Genomic DNA, 21,502 nt, shown 5'->3' with positions numbered 1-21,502 from the left:
TCCGGGCGTCCTTGCCAGAGGAAGCGCGGCAGCAGGTGCTACTTCTTGAGCTTGCATTGGTTTTCCCTTGAAGAGGAAAGGGTGATGCAGCAAAGTAGTAATAAGTATTTCCCTCAGTTTTGAGAACCAAGGTATCAATTGAGTAGGAGGTACAAGCAAGTCTCCAATCTATGCACCTGCACAAACAATCAAACACTTGCACCTAACACGATAAAGGGGTTGTCAATCGCTTCATGGTCACTTGCAAGGATGAGATCTAATAGAGATAGATATAAAAGATTATTAAAACATAAAACAAATAAATTGCAACAAGGTATTTTGGGGTTTTTTGGTTTATAGATCTGAAAATATATGATGGAAAATAGACCTGGGGGCCATAGGTTTCACTAGAGGCTTCTCTCTTGAAAGAAAACATACGGTGGGTGAACAAATTACTGTCGAGAAATTGATAGGAAAGAACAAAGTTATGATGATATCTAAGGCAATGATTATAAATATAGGCATCACGTCCGTGTCAAGTAGACCGACTCCTGCCTGCATTTACAACTATTACTCCACACATCGACCGCTATCCAGTATGCATCTAGAGTATTAAGTTCATAAGAACGGAGTAACGCCTTAAGTAAGATGACATGATGTAGAGGGATAAACTCAAGCAATATGATGAAACCCCATCTTTTTACCCTTGATGGCAACAATACAATACGTGTCTTGCTACCCCTACTTTATCACTAGGTGAGGACACCGCAAGATTGAACCCAAAACTAAGCACCTCTCCCATTGCAGGACGAACCAATCTAGTTGGCCAAACCAAACTGATAATTCGAAGAGAAATACAAAGATATTTAATCCTGCATAAAATAGTTCAGAAAAGATTCAAATAATATTCATAGACAATCTGATCATAAATCCACAATTCATAGGATCTCGACAAACACACCACAAAAGAATATTGCATCAAATTCCAAAAACGTCGAGGAGAACATTGTATTGAAGATCAAAGAGAGAGATAGAAGAAGCCATCTAGCTACTAGCTATAGACCCGTAGGTCTGTGGTAAACTACTCACGCTTCATCGGAAGGGTAGCAAGGTTGATGTGCAGGCCCTCCGTGATCGAATCCCCCACTGGCAGGGTGCCGAAAAAGGCCCCAAGATGCGATCTCATGAGAACAGAAGGTTGCGGTGGTGGAAAAGTATTTTGGTGGACGCTTCTGTTGATTTGGGTATATTTGGGAATTTATAGAGCAAGAATTAGGGGTGGGGGACTCCCGAGGTTTCCACAAGCCAGGGCGGCACCCCCTAGGGCGCGCCCTGAGGGCTTGTGGGCCCCTCGGGACTCTTCTGACCCCCTCTCCAAGCTCCGTGGAAGTCTTCTGGTCCAAGAAAAATCATCATAAAGTTTTATTTCGTTTGGAATCTGTTTGATATTCCTTTTCTGTAAAACTCAAAAACAAGGAAAAAACAGAAACTGGCACTAGCACTGGCACTGGGCTCTAGGTTAATAGGTTAGTCCCAAAAATAATATAAAATAGATTGTCAATGCATATAAAACATCTAAAACAGATAATATAATAGCATGGAACAATAAAAATTATAGATGCGTTGGAGACGTATCAGCAGCCGAGGTATGCCCCTGACAACCTCCCTTTGTGGACGGCGTATTTCCAGCGCCGCCATGCCGACCAGCTCGCTTCCACCAATGGCGCTCCGGCGCCAAGGGGGCGCCACAACTCCGACGACCGCCATCAGTGGTGGGGCGTCCCCGGGTGCATGCTCCATGCCGTCCTCGAGCACATCGAGGGCGGCAACGATCCGCCTTTGGAGCACCCGGCGTCATTGTTCTCACACCGGAGTGGGAGCTCGTGGCTTCCGAGGCGCATGGCGGGGTCGTCCTCCGGCTCCTGCTCCTCCGGCATGACATCGCTCGCCGCCGTCAAGCCCGAGCCCCAAGAGACGCCAGAGCCCCGGCATAGCCCGCGGCTGCAACCTCATCATAAACGAGGGGCCCCACCAACCTTCACCTCCCTGCGGCCATCTTCACCTGGTCAGGACGAAGAAGGAGCCAGTGACGCTCGTGGTCGTCAAGCAAGAACACGTAGAGATGGCCGCCGACCTCGACACTGGCCTGAAATGGTAGCGTGACGACTACGTGCGGGACAGGATGGAGTGCGAGCGCCGCGCTCTGGAGAATATCGCCGAGCGGCGATGCGGCCGCGACAAGAGCGGCGTCATCGTCCTCTCCGACAGCGACGAGGAGGCGCCAGCACCGACCAACACCGCCCGCAACGGCGATCCAAGGCAGGGTTGCAGTAAGGACGGCGGCGTGCGGGACGACAGCGACGACGATGACGGCGGGGACTACACCGCCTCCTACCAGCTCCTCGGCATGAACTAGGCTTGGGGCAGCGTAGCTTTTTTAAGTTTTGATGTATGTCTTTCAATTTGTACAAATATGAGTGAAACTACCTAAATTTTGTCCAAAATCGAGTCATTTTCTTTGAATTTGAGCCCAATTTGGATTCGAAAAACGGTGTCTGGGTGTCAACTTGGGGCGGCGGTTGGGAACTTGGATGCCCCCACGAAGAAAATATCACCAGTTAGCCCCCATGAGACGCTATTTCAGCCCCTTGGGGGTGAACGGCTGGAGATGCTCTTAGCAGTTCGATGCACGCAAGGCATTAGGGCACCACCATTGCACACGTGTGGAACCAGATTCCAGTCTATAGAGACCCATCAAGCGAAAATCGCACTATTTCCATGCCAATTTGGTTAGGCTTAGGACTTGAGGACTAATATCGGGCCTAAGAGCATCTTCAACAGACATGCAGTTGCGCGGCGAGCAATATATTTTCTAGAGCATCAAAATAGTCTTTTTGCGCGTGGGAGCGACAAAAAGGTTTGTCAAATGCACAAAAACACGGCGCCCAATCCGGCGGCCCCACCTGCAGCAATCTAAATTTTACAGCATGCGCGAGCGGGCGCATCAAGTACGCAGCGCGCGATGCCGTTTTTTCCAGTGTGCTGAACCTTGTATACCGCGCGCGGGATTTTAGCATGGCTGCTAAAGCGCTAGTTTTGGTCACGCGCACTATATAGCTGTTTTTTCCAGCGCGTGGCTTATCTAGCGCGTCTATTGGAGATGTTCTAATGAAAGGGTCTAGTTGGTTTTTCTATGGGCCTGCTTGATAAGAGAAGTGACCAGTGCCTAGAGTCACCAATACTAGTAGTGTCCAGTTGGCTACTAGCCATTCAGACTTGAGAGTTAGCTTATACTTGTATGAAGTGCACTTCTACATATAAAGAATAAGTATAGAAAATATATTTATTTTATTATCAATATTAATGGGCAACCCATTGGGTGATCCACAGACATAAATTTATATCCATACCCTACCCATGACTAATCGAATTACCTGGTGGTAATACCCATGGGCGAAGTTGTTGACCCATACCCTACCCATTGGGTGAGAGCCCATGAGAAGATTGTCGTCTTGAGCCATGACCAAGGGGATAAGGGCATCTTCAACGGCAACCCACAAATTTCCTCTTGCATCCGTCCATGGACAAGGGGTCCAGTCCGCGGACACAAACGTGGGAGGCCGCCATCCAACCGTGGCTGCATATATCCGGCCTTCCTCATTTTTTAAGTCCGAAAGATCAAACACACACACACACACAATGTACTTACGTTCAAATAGTCGCATGCAACAGGAGTTTGAATTTTAAAAAGTTCAAATATTTCATCCCAACATTGTTTTCCGCTTGATCGCCCACTAATGCTCAATCAGATCTTTCTTCAGTTGCTCGTGAGTTGGGCGATGCTGAATTTATTGATGCATTTGAATAAATTCTTCAATTGTGGACGGATTGTGGTATGAAAGTTGGATAGGATCACCCATGTTCTTAAATTCTAGAGTTGTGGCAGCATCATCACCCTCATTCTCGACGATTATGTTGTGCATGATCACACAACATGTCATCACCTCCCACAAGATCTCTGGATCCCATTGTTTAGAATATCCACGAACAACTGCAAAACGGGCCTACAGAACTCCAAATGCCCTCTCGACATCCTTTCTAGCCGCTTCTTGTCTTTGGGTAAAGTGAGCTTTTTTCTGGCCAAGTGGATTAGAGATGGTGGTGACAAAGGTAGCTCATGAAGGATAGATACCGTCAACCAGATAGTAGCCCATGTTGTACTCATGTCCATTGACAGTATAGTGTCAAGGAGATCCTTTTCCTTCAATCAACCTCGCAAACAACGGTGATTGCTGCAGCTCATTGATTTTTTGTGAGACCCGGCATTCCAAAGAAAGCGTGCCAAATCCAAAGATCTTGTGATGCATCTGCTTTAGGTACTATGGTGTGCTTCTTAACATGACCCTAATATTGCCCTTGTAAAGCCTTCAGAAAGTTCTTCCATTTCCAATGCATGCAGTCAAAAGATCCATGCAAGCCTGGCCACCCTCTTGCTTCTGAGATTACCAAGAGCCTCTCTGTGTCTACCACAGTTGGTTCTCTCATGTACTGAGGTTTGAATACCTCAACCACTGCAGTTGCAAAACCTGACCATGGCATCTCCACATGTGCTCTCAGACATCTGTAGGTACTCATCACACGAATCAGCGGTCGTGCCATATGCAAGCATGCAAAGTGCGGCCAAGCATGCAAAGTGCAGCCGTCCACTTTTGGTAACAAGAGAACCCAATCGTTCCCACGGCGTCCTTCTTTAGGATGAAGTAGTCATCATAGGACCGGTCGCCATAGTACAAATGATCGAAGACAGTCTTGCGCATCCGAAAGCGCCGACAAAAATGGTCAACGGAGAGTGCATCGGGGACAAAGTAGTCAGCCATCAGTGTCAAATGGCCGCGCGCCCTATTGCGGTTGAGCACTCAGACCCTTGATTGAGCCCTGAAATTGAGAGCATACTCCTTTGCACGATCCGCGTCTTCAAGGACCACCTGCATCATCGTCGTCTCATGGGAGTACTCCTCCTCGTCCGACAAGCCGCCGCACGACTCAACATACTGCTCGTATATGTACTCCAAATGAGAATCCATTGCTAGAAAGAAAAAAGGAAAAACTTTTTTACCTACGCCAATACATCGAATAGTTGTCGGCCATGGTGAGTATTCGAAGGACATGGATTGAACGGCGATGGAGGAGAAGCGAGGTGGAGCCCTGCTGGAGCGCTGGAGGTGACAGAGGCGTAGAGTTCCGATAGGGGTGTGGCATGGCGGACGGGATGATGGAGCGGTGACGAAGGCAAGAGAGAAAGAAGGAAAATGAGAAAATGGGGAGGATGAAGGCGTGGGTTCGAGAAGGGTTTTGGGTGGATTGAGGGTGTCGTAGTCCTACATGTCTGGTGTCCGAACTTCCACAAATCTCCTCATGTTTAACTTTGGTTTACCGGAGAAAACGCATCCGGACCGTCTCACAGAGAGATACAGTCCCGCGTTAGATGACTTTGACTTTGACTTTGACAGTTTAGAGATACAGTCCCACAAACGGATGCGGGCGATTTACGGGTCGCCTTGAAGATGCCCTAAGGTCCTGCAGCCGGTGGGACGACATGTTACGTGGGCCGTCGGATGATGCCCGGTGCAGCACAAATCTACTCGCAAAGATCCAAGGGCTTTTACGCAGTCGACCGAGACTTGATTAATCTAAGGGGAGTAGCCACCTACTCACACAGCCGACTCATCAAGTCAGGATCGTGAGTCCTCTGCCTGCTTCTGTAGCGTGATCTCTTCTCGGGGCGACAGGCTCGGGCCCCACCTGCGGGGTCCGGCACCCCGAGTTTGGCTTCTTTAAATTCTCCCTCCCGGCTTTCTCCTCGCCTCCCACCGCGAGCCAGGCGACACACACCCACGAGGCCACAAAGCCACAGCTGCTCCCAACACAGACGCAAGCGATACAGAGGGCGCCGTTAGCATGAGCTCGTCCGCGAAGCTCAAGCGGCTGTACCAGCTGGCGGTGAGCAACATCGTGGCCATCGCGGCGGTGCCCTTCGCCGCCTCGGCCCTGCTCAAGGCGGCGGAGCTAGGGCCCGAGGAGCTGCTCGCCCGGCTGCGCGCGCTCCGGCCCGTGCACATGTTCCTGGCCGCGTTCGTCCCGGCCGCGGCGGCCGCCATCTACCTCAAGCTCCGCCCGCGCGCGGTGTACATGGTGGACTACGCGTGCTTCCGCACCAGCCCCAGCTGCCGCGTCCCGTTCGCCGCGTTCCAGGAGCACGCCCGCGTCTGGCCGGGCTTCGACGAGCGCAGCGTCCGGTTCATGTCGCGCCTGCTCGAGCGCTCGGGGCTCGGGGAGGAGACCTGCCTCCCCTACGCGCAGCACTACATCCCGCCGTCCCGCGACCTCGAGTCCTCCCGCGCCGAGGTCGAGCTCATCGTCTTCTCCGCCATCGACGACCTGCTCGCCAAGACCAAGGTCGCCCCGGAGGACATCGACATCCTCGTCGTCAACTGCAGCCTCTTCGCCCCGACGCCGTCCTTCGCCGACATGATCGTTAACCGCTACAACCTCCGCAAGGACGTCCGCAACGTGCACCTCGCTGGGATGGGCTGCAGCGCCGGGCTCATCTCCGTGGGGCTCGCGAGGAACCTGCTCCAGGTCGCGCCCAGGGGCTCGAACGCGCTGGTGGTGTCGACGGAGACCATCACGCCCAACTACTACATGGGCAAGGAGCGCGCCATGCTCCTGCCCAACTGCCTCTTCCGCATGGGCGGCGCCGCCGTGCTGCTCTCCACCAACGGCGCCAACGCGCGGTTCCGGCTGGCGCGCGTGGTGCGGACGCTGACGGGCGCCCAGGACGGCGCGTACCGCTGCGTGTACCAGGAGGAGGACGACCGGGGCAACGTGGGCATCAACCTGTCCAAGGACCTGATGAGCGTGGCCGGCGACGCGCTGAAGGCGAACATCACGGCCATGGGGCCCCTGGTGCTCCCGGCGTCGGAGCAGCTGCTGTTCGCGCTGTCCTTCATCGCGCGCAAGGTGGTGAGCCGCGGGATCAAGCCGTACATCCCGGACTTCCGCACGGCATTCGAGCACTTCTGCATCCACGCGGGCGGGCGAGCGGTGATCGACGAGCTGCAGCGCAGCCTGACGCTGTCGGACGAGCAGGTGGAGGCGTCGCGGATGACGCTGCACCGGTTCGGCAACACGTCCAGCAGCTCGCTGTGGTACGAGCTGGCCTACGTGGAGGCCAAGGGGCGCATGCGCAGGGGCGACCGCGTGTGGATGATCGGCTTCGGTTCCGGGTTCAAGTGCAACAGCGCCGCCTGGGAGTGCATCCGCCCGCCGGCCGCGCCCGGCGGCGCCGACGGGCCCTGGGCCGCCTGCGTCCACCGCTACCCCGTCGACATCCCCGACGTGCTCAAGCATTAGCCTAGCCAACCCAACCCAGCCCGGCAGCTCGTCTGGTGCACATTCGTACACACACGTTGGCTCGTACACAGAAAAGTCCACACACTCCAGTAGCCACCACTAGGTGGTAGCACTAGCTAATACTCTACCAACGATCGACCCGTGCTCTGTACGTAAAACTAGTCATTGCTGCATGCATCCAGTGAGCTCATCTCATCTCTCTCTCTCCACGTTGCATTGCATTGATGTATGCTTCTCCCTTTTACTTCCCCTCTCCCCACCTCGCCCCTACGTGATCCCACGCACCAAACGTTTTACTCTTCCGAATTACTTGTCTTGAATTTGTCTAGATACGGATGTATCTAGGTCTAGATACCTCTGTATCTAGACAAGTCTAAGACTGAGAAGAAGACGTGAGGTCCCGACGGGCGATGGTAGCTAGGGTTTTGCATTGGAGCACTGATTCCGTCGCCGGTTCGCCGCCGTGCTCTGCCCCATCTACCATGCTCGTGCTTGTGCGCTGCGGCACGCACGAGGTGGCTTGGTTGCTTCGGTCGCTTGCCCTGTCTGTTTACACTCGTTAGCCGTTACGTACCGCACGCTCAATTGGCGTGATGATCAGTAGTACCAGACTGCCAGTATCGTGTACACAAGTCCCTCCGTTTCCGTTTCTGTTTCTGGGACGACTCGATAATGTTCTCGCCATCCCTGCTCCGTCGTCCTACGAGTTAATGAGACGAGGAAAAAGAGAGAGAGAGTTGGCTCGCCCTCGCTCGCCCGGTGCATCAGTGAGTGCCCTACCTACCACCCAGCCCTGCTCCATCAATTCATCTCTGCGCGCCGCGGTGACGGACGGACAGTCACTCACCGGATCTGTCTGAACCCGCCGCTTCGGCGCTTTCCGCCCTGACATGCCACCCCGGTTTAATTCAATCCCTGCACGCGCGGCCGCAGTCCTGCCCCGCCGCTGGCCTGGAGTTATGGCCTGCCACGGCCGCCCCCCCGCTCGCTCATCCTGACCATCCAGTCTTCTGCATGCATGCATGCGCGAGATGCGGCAACGGCAGGACGGGGCGTACGTGTCGCGTGCGAGCCCAATCAATGCCGGCCAGGGGCGCTGTGCGTATCGGCAAGCCCAGCGGTCGCGTGCCATCGGCAGCGCGCGCCGCGCATGCCATATTGCCATCGGCAGCGCGCGCCGCGCATGCCATATTGCCATCGGCGTCGACAACCGGTGGCATGTCGCCGTCCCCGCCGCGTGCGCAGTCCAGCTCGGCCGTCTGGCGCGCCACCTCGCCGGCCCGTCGGCGTCCAGGGCCCCTCCTTGCGCCGGAGCGGCATGAATGTGCAGTCGCATTGCCCCAACCGCGGCCACCACCACAGTCAGTCACCGGAGTAAATGGCCGAAATGTACTGCTCGGTTCGACCAACACGGGGAAACATCGGCACCAACCACCGGTTGCTATCCTCCGCCCTTTGTGGTTCTCGCAGGAAGAAGGGAGAGCCACAGGCAGCGATCCCCTACCCGAAAGGAGATGTTTCAGTACGAGACAGTGTGGCGATCTGGCTGCCGAGGAAAAGAGCAGACACGCCAAACATCGGAAACCCTAGGCTCCTTCGGGCGATCCCGGACGCACAGGCTGGCCGTTTTGTATACACTGATCTGAACATATGCATATCTGATGATCTCTGGCAGCACATGCAGACGAGCCAACTGCTTCTTTGACTGCATACTCTCTCTTTTTGTCTCGTGCCAAATATGCAGATGTAGCAATAGCGATAGATGCATCGCTGCGTGGATATATATGTGCTATGTGGGGTGGGGATACATCATGCATATACATTATACAGACAAGATCAGCAAATTTGGCTTCTTGAGAAATGCCGATGGATATTGACGATCTGAATATACGCATGGCATATCACCAGTACCACGTGTGCAAACATTGCCGACCACGAGGAGGCGTCCACGTGGTCACAAAAACTCTATCAAAAAAAGGATGGTGAGGCATAGTATTGCACTCCGTACACATTGCTCTGATTCCAGAGTTACTAGTTTCCTCGTACTTGTTTGTGCGTGGTTGAACTGGCAGCTAAATTGCAGGTTCAGCTGACCTGGATCGTCTCCAACTAGTTGGGCAAGGACTGTGGCGGAGCAGCCGGCGCGGCATATCCCAAATCGATGTGGTCATCCTACGTCCACCTTGTGATGCGAGGGCGACATTCTTCCAGCTCTAGGGTGAGCTTCTCGAAATCCTGATGATGCGGTGCCTACGTGCCATGGCGAGGGGGAAGGGTCCCTTTTCGGTGATTGAGACGGAAGATGTTGGTTCCCGTCTTCTCTAGGTGTTCCTGGAGCACGGTACATCCTCGAAGGTCGGCTATGTCATGCTGTGCTGCTTCGTTTTCTGCTACATGTGATCCTAGTATGGAGTGATTGGCCTGTGCTAGCTGCAATTCATTTGCAGCTTGCGGAGGTTGTAGTGAGTAGGCTTTCCAGTGTTCCCCGTTGTATCGTTCTGACCGTTGTAAGTTGGGTTGTCTGTTGTAACTCCTGGCCGGTTGATGGCTTTGTTAATTCAAAGCCGGATTCTTCGCGAGCCTTCGTTCTAAAAAAAAAGCTGACCTGAATCTAGAATCGAAAATGCACGCGCGTTGTTAAGTGGCACACCTGCACCGCCATTGGCATGCTGGCACTGGCAAGCTGTTCTCTCTACTGAACACTGACCCGTGCTGAGGGGAAGGTGTGCTTCTTCTTCTTTTTCTTCTTTTTTTTGAGGGAATACTGCGGGGAAGGTGGAGAAGGCAGTGTTGCTTTTTTTTTTGAGGGGCTGAAGGCAACATTGCTAGTGAAGAGATACGCGGGCTGGGCCACACTACGCTACTTCTGGGCTTTTTTTGGCGATGAACTACTACTGCTGGGCTCTGCTCACCTGGATCTTGGGCTTTTTTTTAGCACTTTCAAAACATCTCTATATCAACCATTTACTTGTTGCCTCCGATTGCAAGGTGGTGGTAGATGCAATCAGACAGGGAAGCTCAGCAGAATTTGGAACCATTGTCGAGGAAATCAAGACTAGAGCAACTACCTTTATTTCATGTTCGTTTACTCATGAGTATAGGACCTCCAATACGGAGGCCCATAATCTCGCAAAGCATGCGTTATCTTTAGGGTTTGGCCGACACACTTGGCTAGGACAACCCGGCGATCTTCTTTTTGTACCTATGAACATTATGATTCAGTAATAAAGCTTTGTGAGATTCTCAAAAAAAAAAACCTGGATCTTGGTCTTGGACTGACTAGTCTGGTTGATCCTCAACAAAAAAAAAGGCTAGTCTGGTCTACAACTTTGCCATGGCGGTATAGCACCCTCGGATTTTTTTTTTCTAGCTTCCCAGAACGAGCTGCATGAGTTAAGGCCAACTCACCCCAGAACGGACGTATTATATGTCCGGATTTTGTTTGTTTGGGTCACGCGAGCGGACGACCATGTCCGATTTTGGTTGTGGGATTTGTGTACGCCCAACGTGTCCGACACATTCAAACTTTGTCCGTCTTTTGAACTTAAATTTATACATGAACGAACATAAAACAATTTAAAATTTAACTTATGTATTACATTAAGTCCAAAAGCAAATAGGGGCAGTTGGCTAATGTAGCCCTTTGTCGGAAAGTAAACAAAGACATTTAGGAGCTTCTCGGTTGTCCCATGGGAGACCGACGTCGTCTCGTTAATCTTCACTTGCGAAGTGGCACAGAGTAACGAAGGGCGTTGATACTTTACACACATTGAACTTAACTGAACTTGCTTTCAGGTGTTGATTGCTTCAGAGAATCCATGCTAGGGTCTTGATACTCGCAAGGGCAAAGACAGGACCAAGGGCGGCATGACGTGGTCACGTCGACAAGCCTGAGCCGAAGGCTAGGTTAGCGATGGCGACACGTGCAGGGGCGGAGCAGCGAAGAGACAATGCCCCAAAAATTTTGATGGAGACCGGTGCGATGTCCTGCTAGTGGAGAACGGAGAGGGAAACGACCAGCGTTAGCCGAAATCGTAGACGCAAGCGATGATTTGGGGGAGGGGGGCAGAGAGAGAGAGAGAGAAGGATGTGTGTGCGTTTTGGCTTGTGAACCAATGAAGAGAGTTGTACAAAACCCCCAAAAAATGAAAGGTATATATATATATATATATATATATATATATATATATATATATACTAATAAAGCACGGAGTGCTTCTGGTCGTTCGTCATTAAAAGTGCCCTCGAAGTTGGCAATAATTACCCACCAATGCCACCCGTAAGTGGCAAAAACGATTCGTTTTTAATTTCTAATATCGCTCCAGGGTTCTGTTATTAAAGGTGGATACGATATAATAGCACCAATGCATGAACAGTGCGATGGCTGAGGCAACGATGCTCCACACAGGAGACCAGGGTTCGATCCCTGGTTCTCACGCTTTTTCTCTTTCTTTTTACCAAGCGCAGTAATGGGCCAGCCCATGTGCGGGTCGTGGCGCCCCCTGTTTTCTATATCTTTTTTTATTTCTATTTTGTTTTTTCCCTAAAAATAAATTTCGGATTGATGGCGCCCCCTATTTTTTATTTCTTTTTATTTTTTATTTCTGTTTTGGTTTTTTATCTCAAAATTAATTTCGGATTTCCAAAATATCAAACAATTGCGAGTTCTTAAAAAAGTAGGAAAATGGTAAACTGTTTGTGAATTTAAAAAATATTCTAAAAATCAAAAAATGTTCACGACTTAAAAAATTGCTCACAAATTATAAACAAATCACGATTTCTAATGATTTCATGAAATAAAAAATGTTCATGATTTTTTTAAATGAGCCAATATTCAAAGCATATTCAGGAATTTAAAAATCATGTCCATCAGCTTTTAGAAAATGTTCACAAAAATTAAAACACATCCGTAAATAATGAACAAAACTAATTGTAGGTTCCATAAAGGTTTTATTAGGAGATCTATATAGCTCGTTTTATGATTTTATTTAGTCCTTCGCGTTGGGTAAAAAAGGGTTTCCGTGTTTTGTACAACGCTGAACCCAACAAAATTGACATAACTTTCTAAGGGTTTGTTTTTGTAAGCTATATTAAAATGACTAAATGTCTATTTTGCTTCCATACACAGTTATGCTTATTTTCATATCACAATAGTGGTTATGGTAAACACCGCTACGCTAAGTCCAGACGAGACACTTTATTTATCAGTATAGCTCAGGCAGGGTCCGTCAATGCAGTTTGCTCAGCCACAAAATATTTTGTTGTGACGCCTTAAAAAATCAAGTCTTGATGAGCATCATATTGTTCATTTTTGAAATTACATTTTAAAAGTGTCTTATCGCATCATGACATGATTTGTATATACTTTGTGAATTTGATTCATACTTTTTTATATCTACCACACATGTATAACTTGATAGTTTTTTTCCGTTGCAAGGCACGGGCATTTCCAAAAATGTTCGCTAAATCAAAAAAAGTTCGTCAAATTCAATAACTATTCCACCCAATTTCTAAATATTTTCATCGATTATAGAATGTTTGCCAGTTCAGGAAAATTGCTTAAAAATGTTCACAATTTTTAAAAAATGTTTGTAAATAGCAAAAAATATTCATAAATTGAAAAAATGTTCTTGATTGTAGAAAATGTTCAGAAATTTGTAATAGTATGTTGTTTGCGATTTCAAATATGTGCATGAGTTTAACAAATTGTTCATAATTTCAAAATGTTCATGATTTCGAGAAATTGAGAGAGATATTGTATCTCGGTGATGCAACGAAATGTGATCATGACCATTTGAAATTATGAATTTTTTTCTCCCGTTGCAACGCACGGGCCCTTTTGCTAGTATATATATATATATATATATATATATATATATATATATATATATATATATATATATATATATATATATATATAATAGGTAGGGTGTTTTGGAGGCCGCATTTTTTAAAGGAAAACAAAAGCCAAACTTTTCAGTTTTAAAATATTCAAAAAAAAATATACATGTATATATGGATGTAATGTACTCCTTCCGTATCACACTACTAGGGAAAAGCTTAGCAGTAGCGCCGGTTTTTGGCCTATCAGTAGCGCGGGTAGGCGCGCTACTGATAAGGCGCTACAGCTAATGCTTAGCAGTAGCGCCTACAGGCACTCGCTACTGCTATATCTACTTAGTAGTAGCGCTTGTCTAGTCAAGCGCTACTGCTAATTACTAGTAGCGCTTTCGAAAACAATCGTTACTATTATCATTCCCTATTCCATTTCTCTTGAATTTTAGGTCGTATTCATATACCTATATACAATTTTTCATACATTAGCAATTTATAGATTGTTTTTATATCATAATGAGTTATTAAATCACTAGGTGAAAGGACCTTGGATTAGTTTCAAGTGCATGGATCCAAAGTAACCAATGGTCACTTTGGATCCATCCATTTGAAACTAATCGGCGGTTCTTTCACCCAATGACATAATAACGTATTATCATCATCATAATATCATTAACAACTTATCATAATAATACATCATTGTCACATAACTCCTCATAATCATCATTTTCGTCCAATGTCATATAACAACTTTGTCACTAGTTATAATAACAACTCCTCCTCATCATCATCATAGTAATTATAATCACTACTCCTACTCAGCATCACCATCAAGTCTAAGACATTGTAGTCATATATAAGCTAACCTACTCCTCTCTCCTAGCTAAAATACCATAAAACAGATAAACCGGTCCTTCACCATAATGGAGAATGGACATAAACCTATCTCCAACTTGTGGCTTGCGCGCATTCATTTTGTCTCCAATTATTTGCGTGTGCGCATTCATCACTTTGCTCCATTCTTTGATTTTGAGCCTTTCATCATTTGAAGAAATCGAGTATGCAGTATGGTAAGCCTCCGAAGGAGTTGGTCGTAAGCTACCATATGCATATCACCTTCGGTAAATAGCATATCAGGCACAACCTGCTTCGGGAGCCTCTGTTCAAAAATCAAATAGTAACATATATAGTTAGCAATGGTTTACTTAAGAATAATGTATGCAATGAAGTTACCATCATTAACAAAATCTTACCAAGTTTTTGGCAATGAAGTTATCATCAAGCAATGTATGGACTAGTGGCACGTATCTAGTATAATTTGGGCTGATAGAGTGACTGTTTTTGAAGGCCTCAACATCTTCTATGAATGAGATAAGATAACCTTTCTCCTCACAATTAAGCTTGGAGTCATAGCTGTAGTATGTGTTGTCTACTACCTTCCGAGTATTTCTTGAAGATAAGAAATAAGCTGAAAATTATAAATAAATAAGTTTAGTACGGACGAACACCAAATAGTTTTAAATTAACAACATAAATTACTGAACTTGACAAATTAGTTTGGCAAACTCACATCTAGGCAAAACTGGAGGCATATCCACATCCACCCAGATGTCGATATTATCATCATCATCATAATCTTCGGGACGAATATCAAATCTTATTTGCATTCCCTCCTCAAATCCATATGACTTGCAGAGAGCTTCCCAATTAGAGCAACCAAAATGGAAGTGATCGATCGCATTGTAGAACTTAACCAGAAACTCATAACCATGTTTAGTTCTTAAGTGAGCCCTCCTCGTCTCCACATTCTCAAAGTCATCTAAACCAAAACCAAGCTTCTCCAATACATATGGTCTAGCATGGCACGGGATGTACTAATCGAATTGAAAAAATCCATAAATTACACGTTGAACAAAAGAAGCACAAGTGATGATATTAATTACGATGAAATGCTTGTCGTTGCGTACCGTACAAACATCGAAGGTCTGTTCCAGCTTCACGGTGAAAAACCTATCGTTTTGCAGGTGAGGAAACCTGTCTCACACACCTCGGTCATCGTAGCAGTACACACACTCTGGGATCCCATCGTCATCAGACATCTCCTGTGTTCAAAATTCAAAGATTATAACTCGATGGCAAAACCCAAAAAATCCGGCATGACCTTTGCTAAAAAAGGACATATCGAGCGCTTGAAATTTGCCGGAACAGAAATTAATCAACACTCCGGCAAAACATAGGCCACTTATCGATGGTCATTGCATTTCAATGGTTCAAAATATGAAATAAAAACATTTGAAAATATCTTATATATAATCCTAACACTAAATAAACTAGTTTTATTAACTACTTACTAAACAAACTAGTTTTATTAACTACTTACTAAATAAACTAGTTCTATTAAGCACTTACTAAATAAACTAGTTCTATTAAGCACTTAATATAAATAAACTAGTTATAATAATCACTTACTAAATAAACTAGTTACCTATGATTTGCAAAAATAGAGACAAGGGAGGGAGGAGAGAGGAGGGGAAGGGGGCGGCCGGAGGAGGAGGAGGAGGGGTCGGCCGGAGGAGAAGGAGGGAGGGGCGGTCGGAGGAGGAGGAGGGAGGGACTGTGGGAGAGGGATGCCGGCGGAGGAGGAAGGAGGGGGCGGCCGCAGGCAGAGGGAGGAGGAGGGAGGAGGGCGCGGTGGGAGGAGGAGGGACGAAAGGAGGGAGTACCTCGGTGGCGGACGGACGACGGCGGCCGGCGGCGGCGACGAACGACAACGGTTATCGACGCGGGCGGGAGTGCCTGAGAGAGGGAGAGTGAGTGAGAGAGATAGGGTCGGCCGTACGTGTGGGGATAAGGTAGGGTTAGTAGTAGCGCGGGCATGAGAAAGCGCTACAGCTAAGGAGAATAGCAGTAGCGCCGCAAGGCATAAGGCGCTACTGCTATAACTAGCTGGACGGCGAGGTCATGGCAATGAGAGCAGCAACGCGGTTTAGAGATGACGCGCTACTGTTATTTTCTATTCAGCAGCGTGTTTTTCCGGAACGCGCTGCTGCTAAATAGTAGTAGCGTCGTATTTTGAAGAGCGCTGCTGGTAATATTCTGTGTATAAGGTTTTTCCTAGTAATGTTAAAATTCTTGTCTTAGATTCGTCTAGATACGGATGTATCTAATACTAAAATGTGACTTGATACATTCATATTTAGACAAATGTAAGATAACAATTTTCGGACGGAAGGAGTATATGTCTATAAAATTTCAGGATGAAATACCTTGAAATGTGAGCTATGAAAAAAATCATGAACTTTAAGAATGAAGAGTTGCATGTTTTGAAAAGCCAAAATTTGTTTTTTCTTTTTTATAATTTATGTCACTACTTGTTTTCTACTACTCAGTTTTGTCATAGAAGTTACAAGTGCTCAAAAATGACAACATTTCGTGAGATGCTTACTCAAAAATGCAATTAGACGTCTAAAAGTGTCATTGTTCCGTTAGATATTTGCTAAAAATGCCATTACGCATCGCTACTGTCAGGTCAAACCAGTTGACCATGTTACATGACCAAAATATTTTTGGACCCACATGTCAGCTCTCTTTATCTCACAATGATAAGTGTGGGGTCCACTTGTCAGGAGTATGCAAGTGAATAATTTGAGAGGAAAATAAGAACCCTGTTGGGGATCAAGTAGGACCCATGCTTTTATTGTAGTGAGATAGAGGAGGAGTCGACATGTTGGTCCATGGATATTTTGGCAATATAACATGGTAAATGAGTTTTGAGTCGACAGTAACGATGTCTGGTGACATTTTTTAGCTTCACATAAAGGAGCGATGCCATTTCTTAGTAGTTGAAACTCCTAGTGATAAAACTGAATAGTGAAACACAACTAGTCATATAAATGATTAAAATATAGTTTTTTGTGTAGCTCTTATTTTGACGTATTTCATTCTGAAAATTCACACACATGTAAATTGTGTTCCCAGGTATATGTGCATCTTTTCTACACGTAAAAAACATGAATTTTGAATTTTTTTGAATTCGGCCTCCATGGAGGCCATCCCCCATTCAGCATTTTCAAGGTGTAAGAGCATCTACAGCCGAACTTCTCAAATTGACCGGGCGGGCGCGATGACCACTGACGGGACAAAAGAGAGAAGCAAAAAGTTGACCCAACCAGACCCCTCAAAGCCTTCTTAAATACTCGGGCTGTCCGACAGCCTTCATATTCATCTCTACGTGTCCGGTTAGTGTCCTGCATCCGCCATATAAGATTGTCCCCCCATAGAGCACTTTTTTATTTCTTTATTATTTCTTTTTTTTTCTCTCCTTTTTCATCAATCACATGCATGTGACTGAATATATAAGAAAAAAGTAAGGAACATGGCTGTGTGAACAAAAAAATAAGGAGTCAAAATGGGCACGCCCGGACGCTGACCGGGCGCGTTTGCAGGCATTTGAGGGGCCAAATTTGTTCGGTCTGGTCGTAGATGCCCTAGCAATTCTATCTACAATCTAAAGAAGCCATTAGCATTTCCTTCTCGCGATCAAGAGTTCTCCTTCCACGCTACGTGTCGCGTGATCGTAACTTGTTACTAGTGGAGGAACGTGGGCCTGGTTAAGTGTGTGGACACAACGCGTAAGCCGTTACGGTAGATTTCATGGTGGAGCGTGCGCTTGCTAATTAGCGCGTATCGGCCGATTGTGTCGATGGGCGACCGGAGCGCGGGCTAAGTTATAATGCGCGCACGCTTAGTTTAGCAGGTCTCCATATATATATGGGAGATATATATAATAGGTAGGGCGTTTTGGAGGCTGATTTTCTATAAAAGAAAAACAAAAGTCAAATTTTTCAGTTTAAAAAATTCTGAAAAAATGTACATGTATACATGGATGTAATGTATATGTCTATAAAATTTCAAGATGAAATGCCTTGAAATGTGAGCTATGAAAAAAAATCATGAACTTTGAGAATGAAGAGTTGCATGTTTTGAAAAACCACATCTTGTTTTAGGGTTTTTATCATTTATGCCACTTATTGTTTTCTACTGGCCATAGAAGTTACAACTGCTAAAAATGTCATCGTTTTGTGAGATGCTTGCTCAAAAAATGCAATTAGACACCTAAAAAGTGTCATTGTTCCGTTGGAGGTATGCTAAAGAATACCATTAGACACCGCTACTGTCAGGTCAAACCCGTTGACCATGTTATATGACCAAAATATTCCTAGACTCACATGTCAGTCCTCTCTATCTCACAATGATAAGCGTGGGGCCTATTTGTCAGGAGTATGCAAGCGAATAATTTTAGAGAAAAATAAGAACGTTGTTGGCGATCAAGTGGGACTCACGCTTTATCATATTGAGATAGAGGGAGAGCTGACATATAACATGGTAAACCGAATTTAAGCTGACAATAATGGCGTCTAATGACATTTTTTAGCACTTGCATAAAAAAGTGATGTCATTTCTTAGTAGTTGGAACCCCTAGTGGTAAAAATCGACATAAATGATTAAAATCCAGTGTTTTTTTGTGTAGCTCTTTATTTGATGTGTTTGGTCATGAAAATTCACACACATGCACATTGTGTCCCCAGGTATATGTGTATTTTTTTCTTGTAAACGTAAAAAAAACATGAATTTTGAGTTTCTTGAATTCGTTCGGCCTCCATGGAGGCCGTCCTCCATTCAGCATTTTTGAGACATAACAATTCCACAATCGAAATAAGCCATTAGCAATATCCTTCCCGCGATCCGGAGTTCTCTTCCCCCGCTGCTTGCGTGCCGCGTGATCGTCTCCTTCCCAGACGACCAGGGGCGGACCCACGTGGTCGTTGCCGGTGTCACAGGACACCGGGTAAAATTTCTCGTTACGTACTATATAAGGCACATATACTCCTGTGACACCGGTAAAGTTAGTCGATGGACACCGGCCAGAGCCAGCGAAACGGTGTACGAGCAAAGCCCATCTAATAGCCCAGGCACACGACAAAATAGAGTTTGATCGATCTGGTTTGGTTTGTGTACGCGGGCCTCCAGCCTGCTGGCTTCTCGCATCTTCGCGTTGATTCCTCACAAAGCTCACGCTAGCCCTATCGCCGCCCACCTCTCTGACCGCCATCGAAACATCGCGGCGCGCCAGTGTCGCCCCGCCTGACTCCGTGACTCGCCCAGATCACAGGAAAGAAAAAGGTACGGCAAGAGAACCCTTCGATCTATTTCAAGTGCGTATCTCTATTTCTCACAATTTTTGTTTCTCAAACACCGAACTAGGGCTTCAAATCTTAAGGATGTTACAATTACATATTGGATTACTGCGTTTTTTTGGGACCTATGCACGTGTATTTGAGAATAGGATTACCGGGATTTTTCAATATGTATGCCGCTACGAATTTGTTTGAGAATTGAATTATTGTGAATTTCCAAATTTTGGGAGTGCTTATCATTTTTGCCGATCATCCTTGTTTCCATTGCTTGGAGTTTTTATGCTTTACTATTTTTTAACTTCATATAATCAGCTAGTAATTGCTAAGGCTCTGTTTGGGAGTAATTTGTTTGAGACTACAGTTTTTAACCCCATGATGACAATGAATATTTTAGCTTATGAAACCATCAGTTTCTAAAACTACTGCGAAAATGGTGCCGTGTTTGGCAAGCAACATACTATGTAGTATTGTATTTGACCACCACTAGTGTCCTTTGTTGTTTTCCTCGGTTTTTAAAATAGAGGTCCCGATCTTTTTTTTTCATACAGCAAAAATACCATAGTTTTGTGGATACTTTCAAATACTGCAATTTTTTAAAGTATTTTTGCAGTATTTGAAAGCAAAAAATAATAATGCACTAATGTATTTTTGCTGTAGTAATGTATTTGACTACAAGAAATTGCACTGATTGTTTTTGCGGGGAAATACTGCAATCTTAATTAGAGGCAAACATCTCAAAGTATTTGAAACGGTACTTTGTCAAAATAGTATTCTTGAAATACATTGTAACCAAACGCACCCTAAGAGCATCTCTAGTGAAACGTGTAAATTTGGACGTGTATATCTCCATATACACGTCCATATACACCTTGCTAAATTATACATCTCCCAGTTTTTCAGTGGAACGTGTAAATTAGGACGTGTATATTTCAACGGCTATATTTTTAAACGGCTATATTTCCAACGGCCATATTTCCGATCTATATAAACCACCCCTACCACCTCTCTTCCAGCACACTTCTACCTGTGACTTCTCTTCTCACCTAGATTTCTCTATCGTTTGTCATGCAACACAATGAACACATCCACTTGGGACATGAGTTCTTCGTCATCTTCATCTGGCGACGATGAACTCATACTTGCAGCATTCGCCGAGCGGGAGGAGGAAGAGAGGAAGAACGGTCGACGCCATGGCGGTTCCAAGCATGGACGTCAGTCAATCGATCGAGGAAGAGATGCCGGATTTCTTCTTCTGTGGGACGACTACTTCAAAGAAGTTCCTCGCTTTCCCGAACATTTGTTTCGACGAAGGTTCGTAACTAGTACACTTCTCTGCTTTGGTCCTTTTTTCATTTCCCTGTCTCATTTAATTTTTATGCACAGATTTAGGATGTCGCTTACTTTGTTCAACCGCATAGCTGATGGTATACTTGAGCATGACTATGATGATTATTTTACGCAAAAAAGAAGTGCTTCTGGAGCTCTTGGGTTACATCCTTTACAAAAGATGACCGCGGCGATGATGATTCCCTGTCTGTGTTGTAGTACTCTGAAATTCTATCCCAATAAGCATCCCGGTTTTGATCTGTCCCAACAATATCCAAACTTGTATTTGCCCATGCTGCTATGAGAACCTTGTCCTCATCACTAGACCAATTTTTGCCTTTGTTGGATTTTCCTTTCTCTGTTATTGCAGAACGATGCTGCGTTGATGGAGTTGCCTGCTCTCCAATTGGACTTTCTAGTTGTGTTTGCGTGTAACCAAAACCAAGGGTGTCCAAGAAGCTTTGGTCAGTATCCATCTGCAAGCAACCAATGCACAACAATTTTAGACCACAATCTGGCATCAAATTGACAATTTTAGACCACAGCTATGCATCTCCCCTGCATCTCCTCCATCTCCCCTGCATCGTCTCCCCTGCATCTCCTCCACGGCTATGCATCTCCCCTGCATCTGCATCTCCTCCATCTCCCTGCATCTCCTCCACGGCTCTGCATCTCCCCTGCATCTGCATCTCCTCCATCTCCCTGCATCTCCTCCCCGCCACCCCTGCATCTCCCCCTCCCCCCCACAGCTC

General features: G+C 46.3%; 1 protein-coding gene across 1 annotated transcript; it reads left to right on the top strand.

The window, feature by feature from the left end:
* Positions 1–5,854: 5,854 nt before the first annotated feature.
* LOC123128295 (3-ketoacyl-CoA synthase 5) lies at positions 5,855–7,587 on the top strand. Its single transcript, XM_044548262.1, has one exon. It carries the CDS (start codon positions 5,938–5,940, stop codon positions 7,390–7,392), a length of 1,455 nt encoding a protein of 484 aa, XP_044404197.1. The 5' UTR covers positions 5,855–5,937; the 3' UTR covers positions 7,393–7,587.
* The last annotated feature ends 13,915 nt before the right edge of the window (positions 7,588–21,502 follow it).

The sequence above is a fragment of the Triticum aestivum genome, chromosome 6A (assembly GCF_018294505.1).
Source record: "Triticum aestivum cultivar Chinese Spring chromosome 6A, IWGSC CS RefSeq v2.1, whole genome shotgun sequence".
Taxonomy (NCBI): Eukaryota; Viridiplantae; Streptophyta; class Magnoliopsida; order Poales; family Poaceae; genus Triticum; species Triticum aestivum.
This window is presented reverse-complemented; position numbering and strand designations above follow the sequence as displayed.

Bases quoted from the DNA above. Each gene is read 5' to 3' on its own strand.
- LOC123128295 (XM_044548262.1), top strand. From the start codon at position 5,938: ATGAGCTCGTCCGCGAAGCTCAAGCGGCTGTACCAGCTGGCGGTGAGC.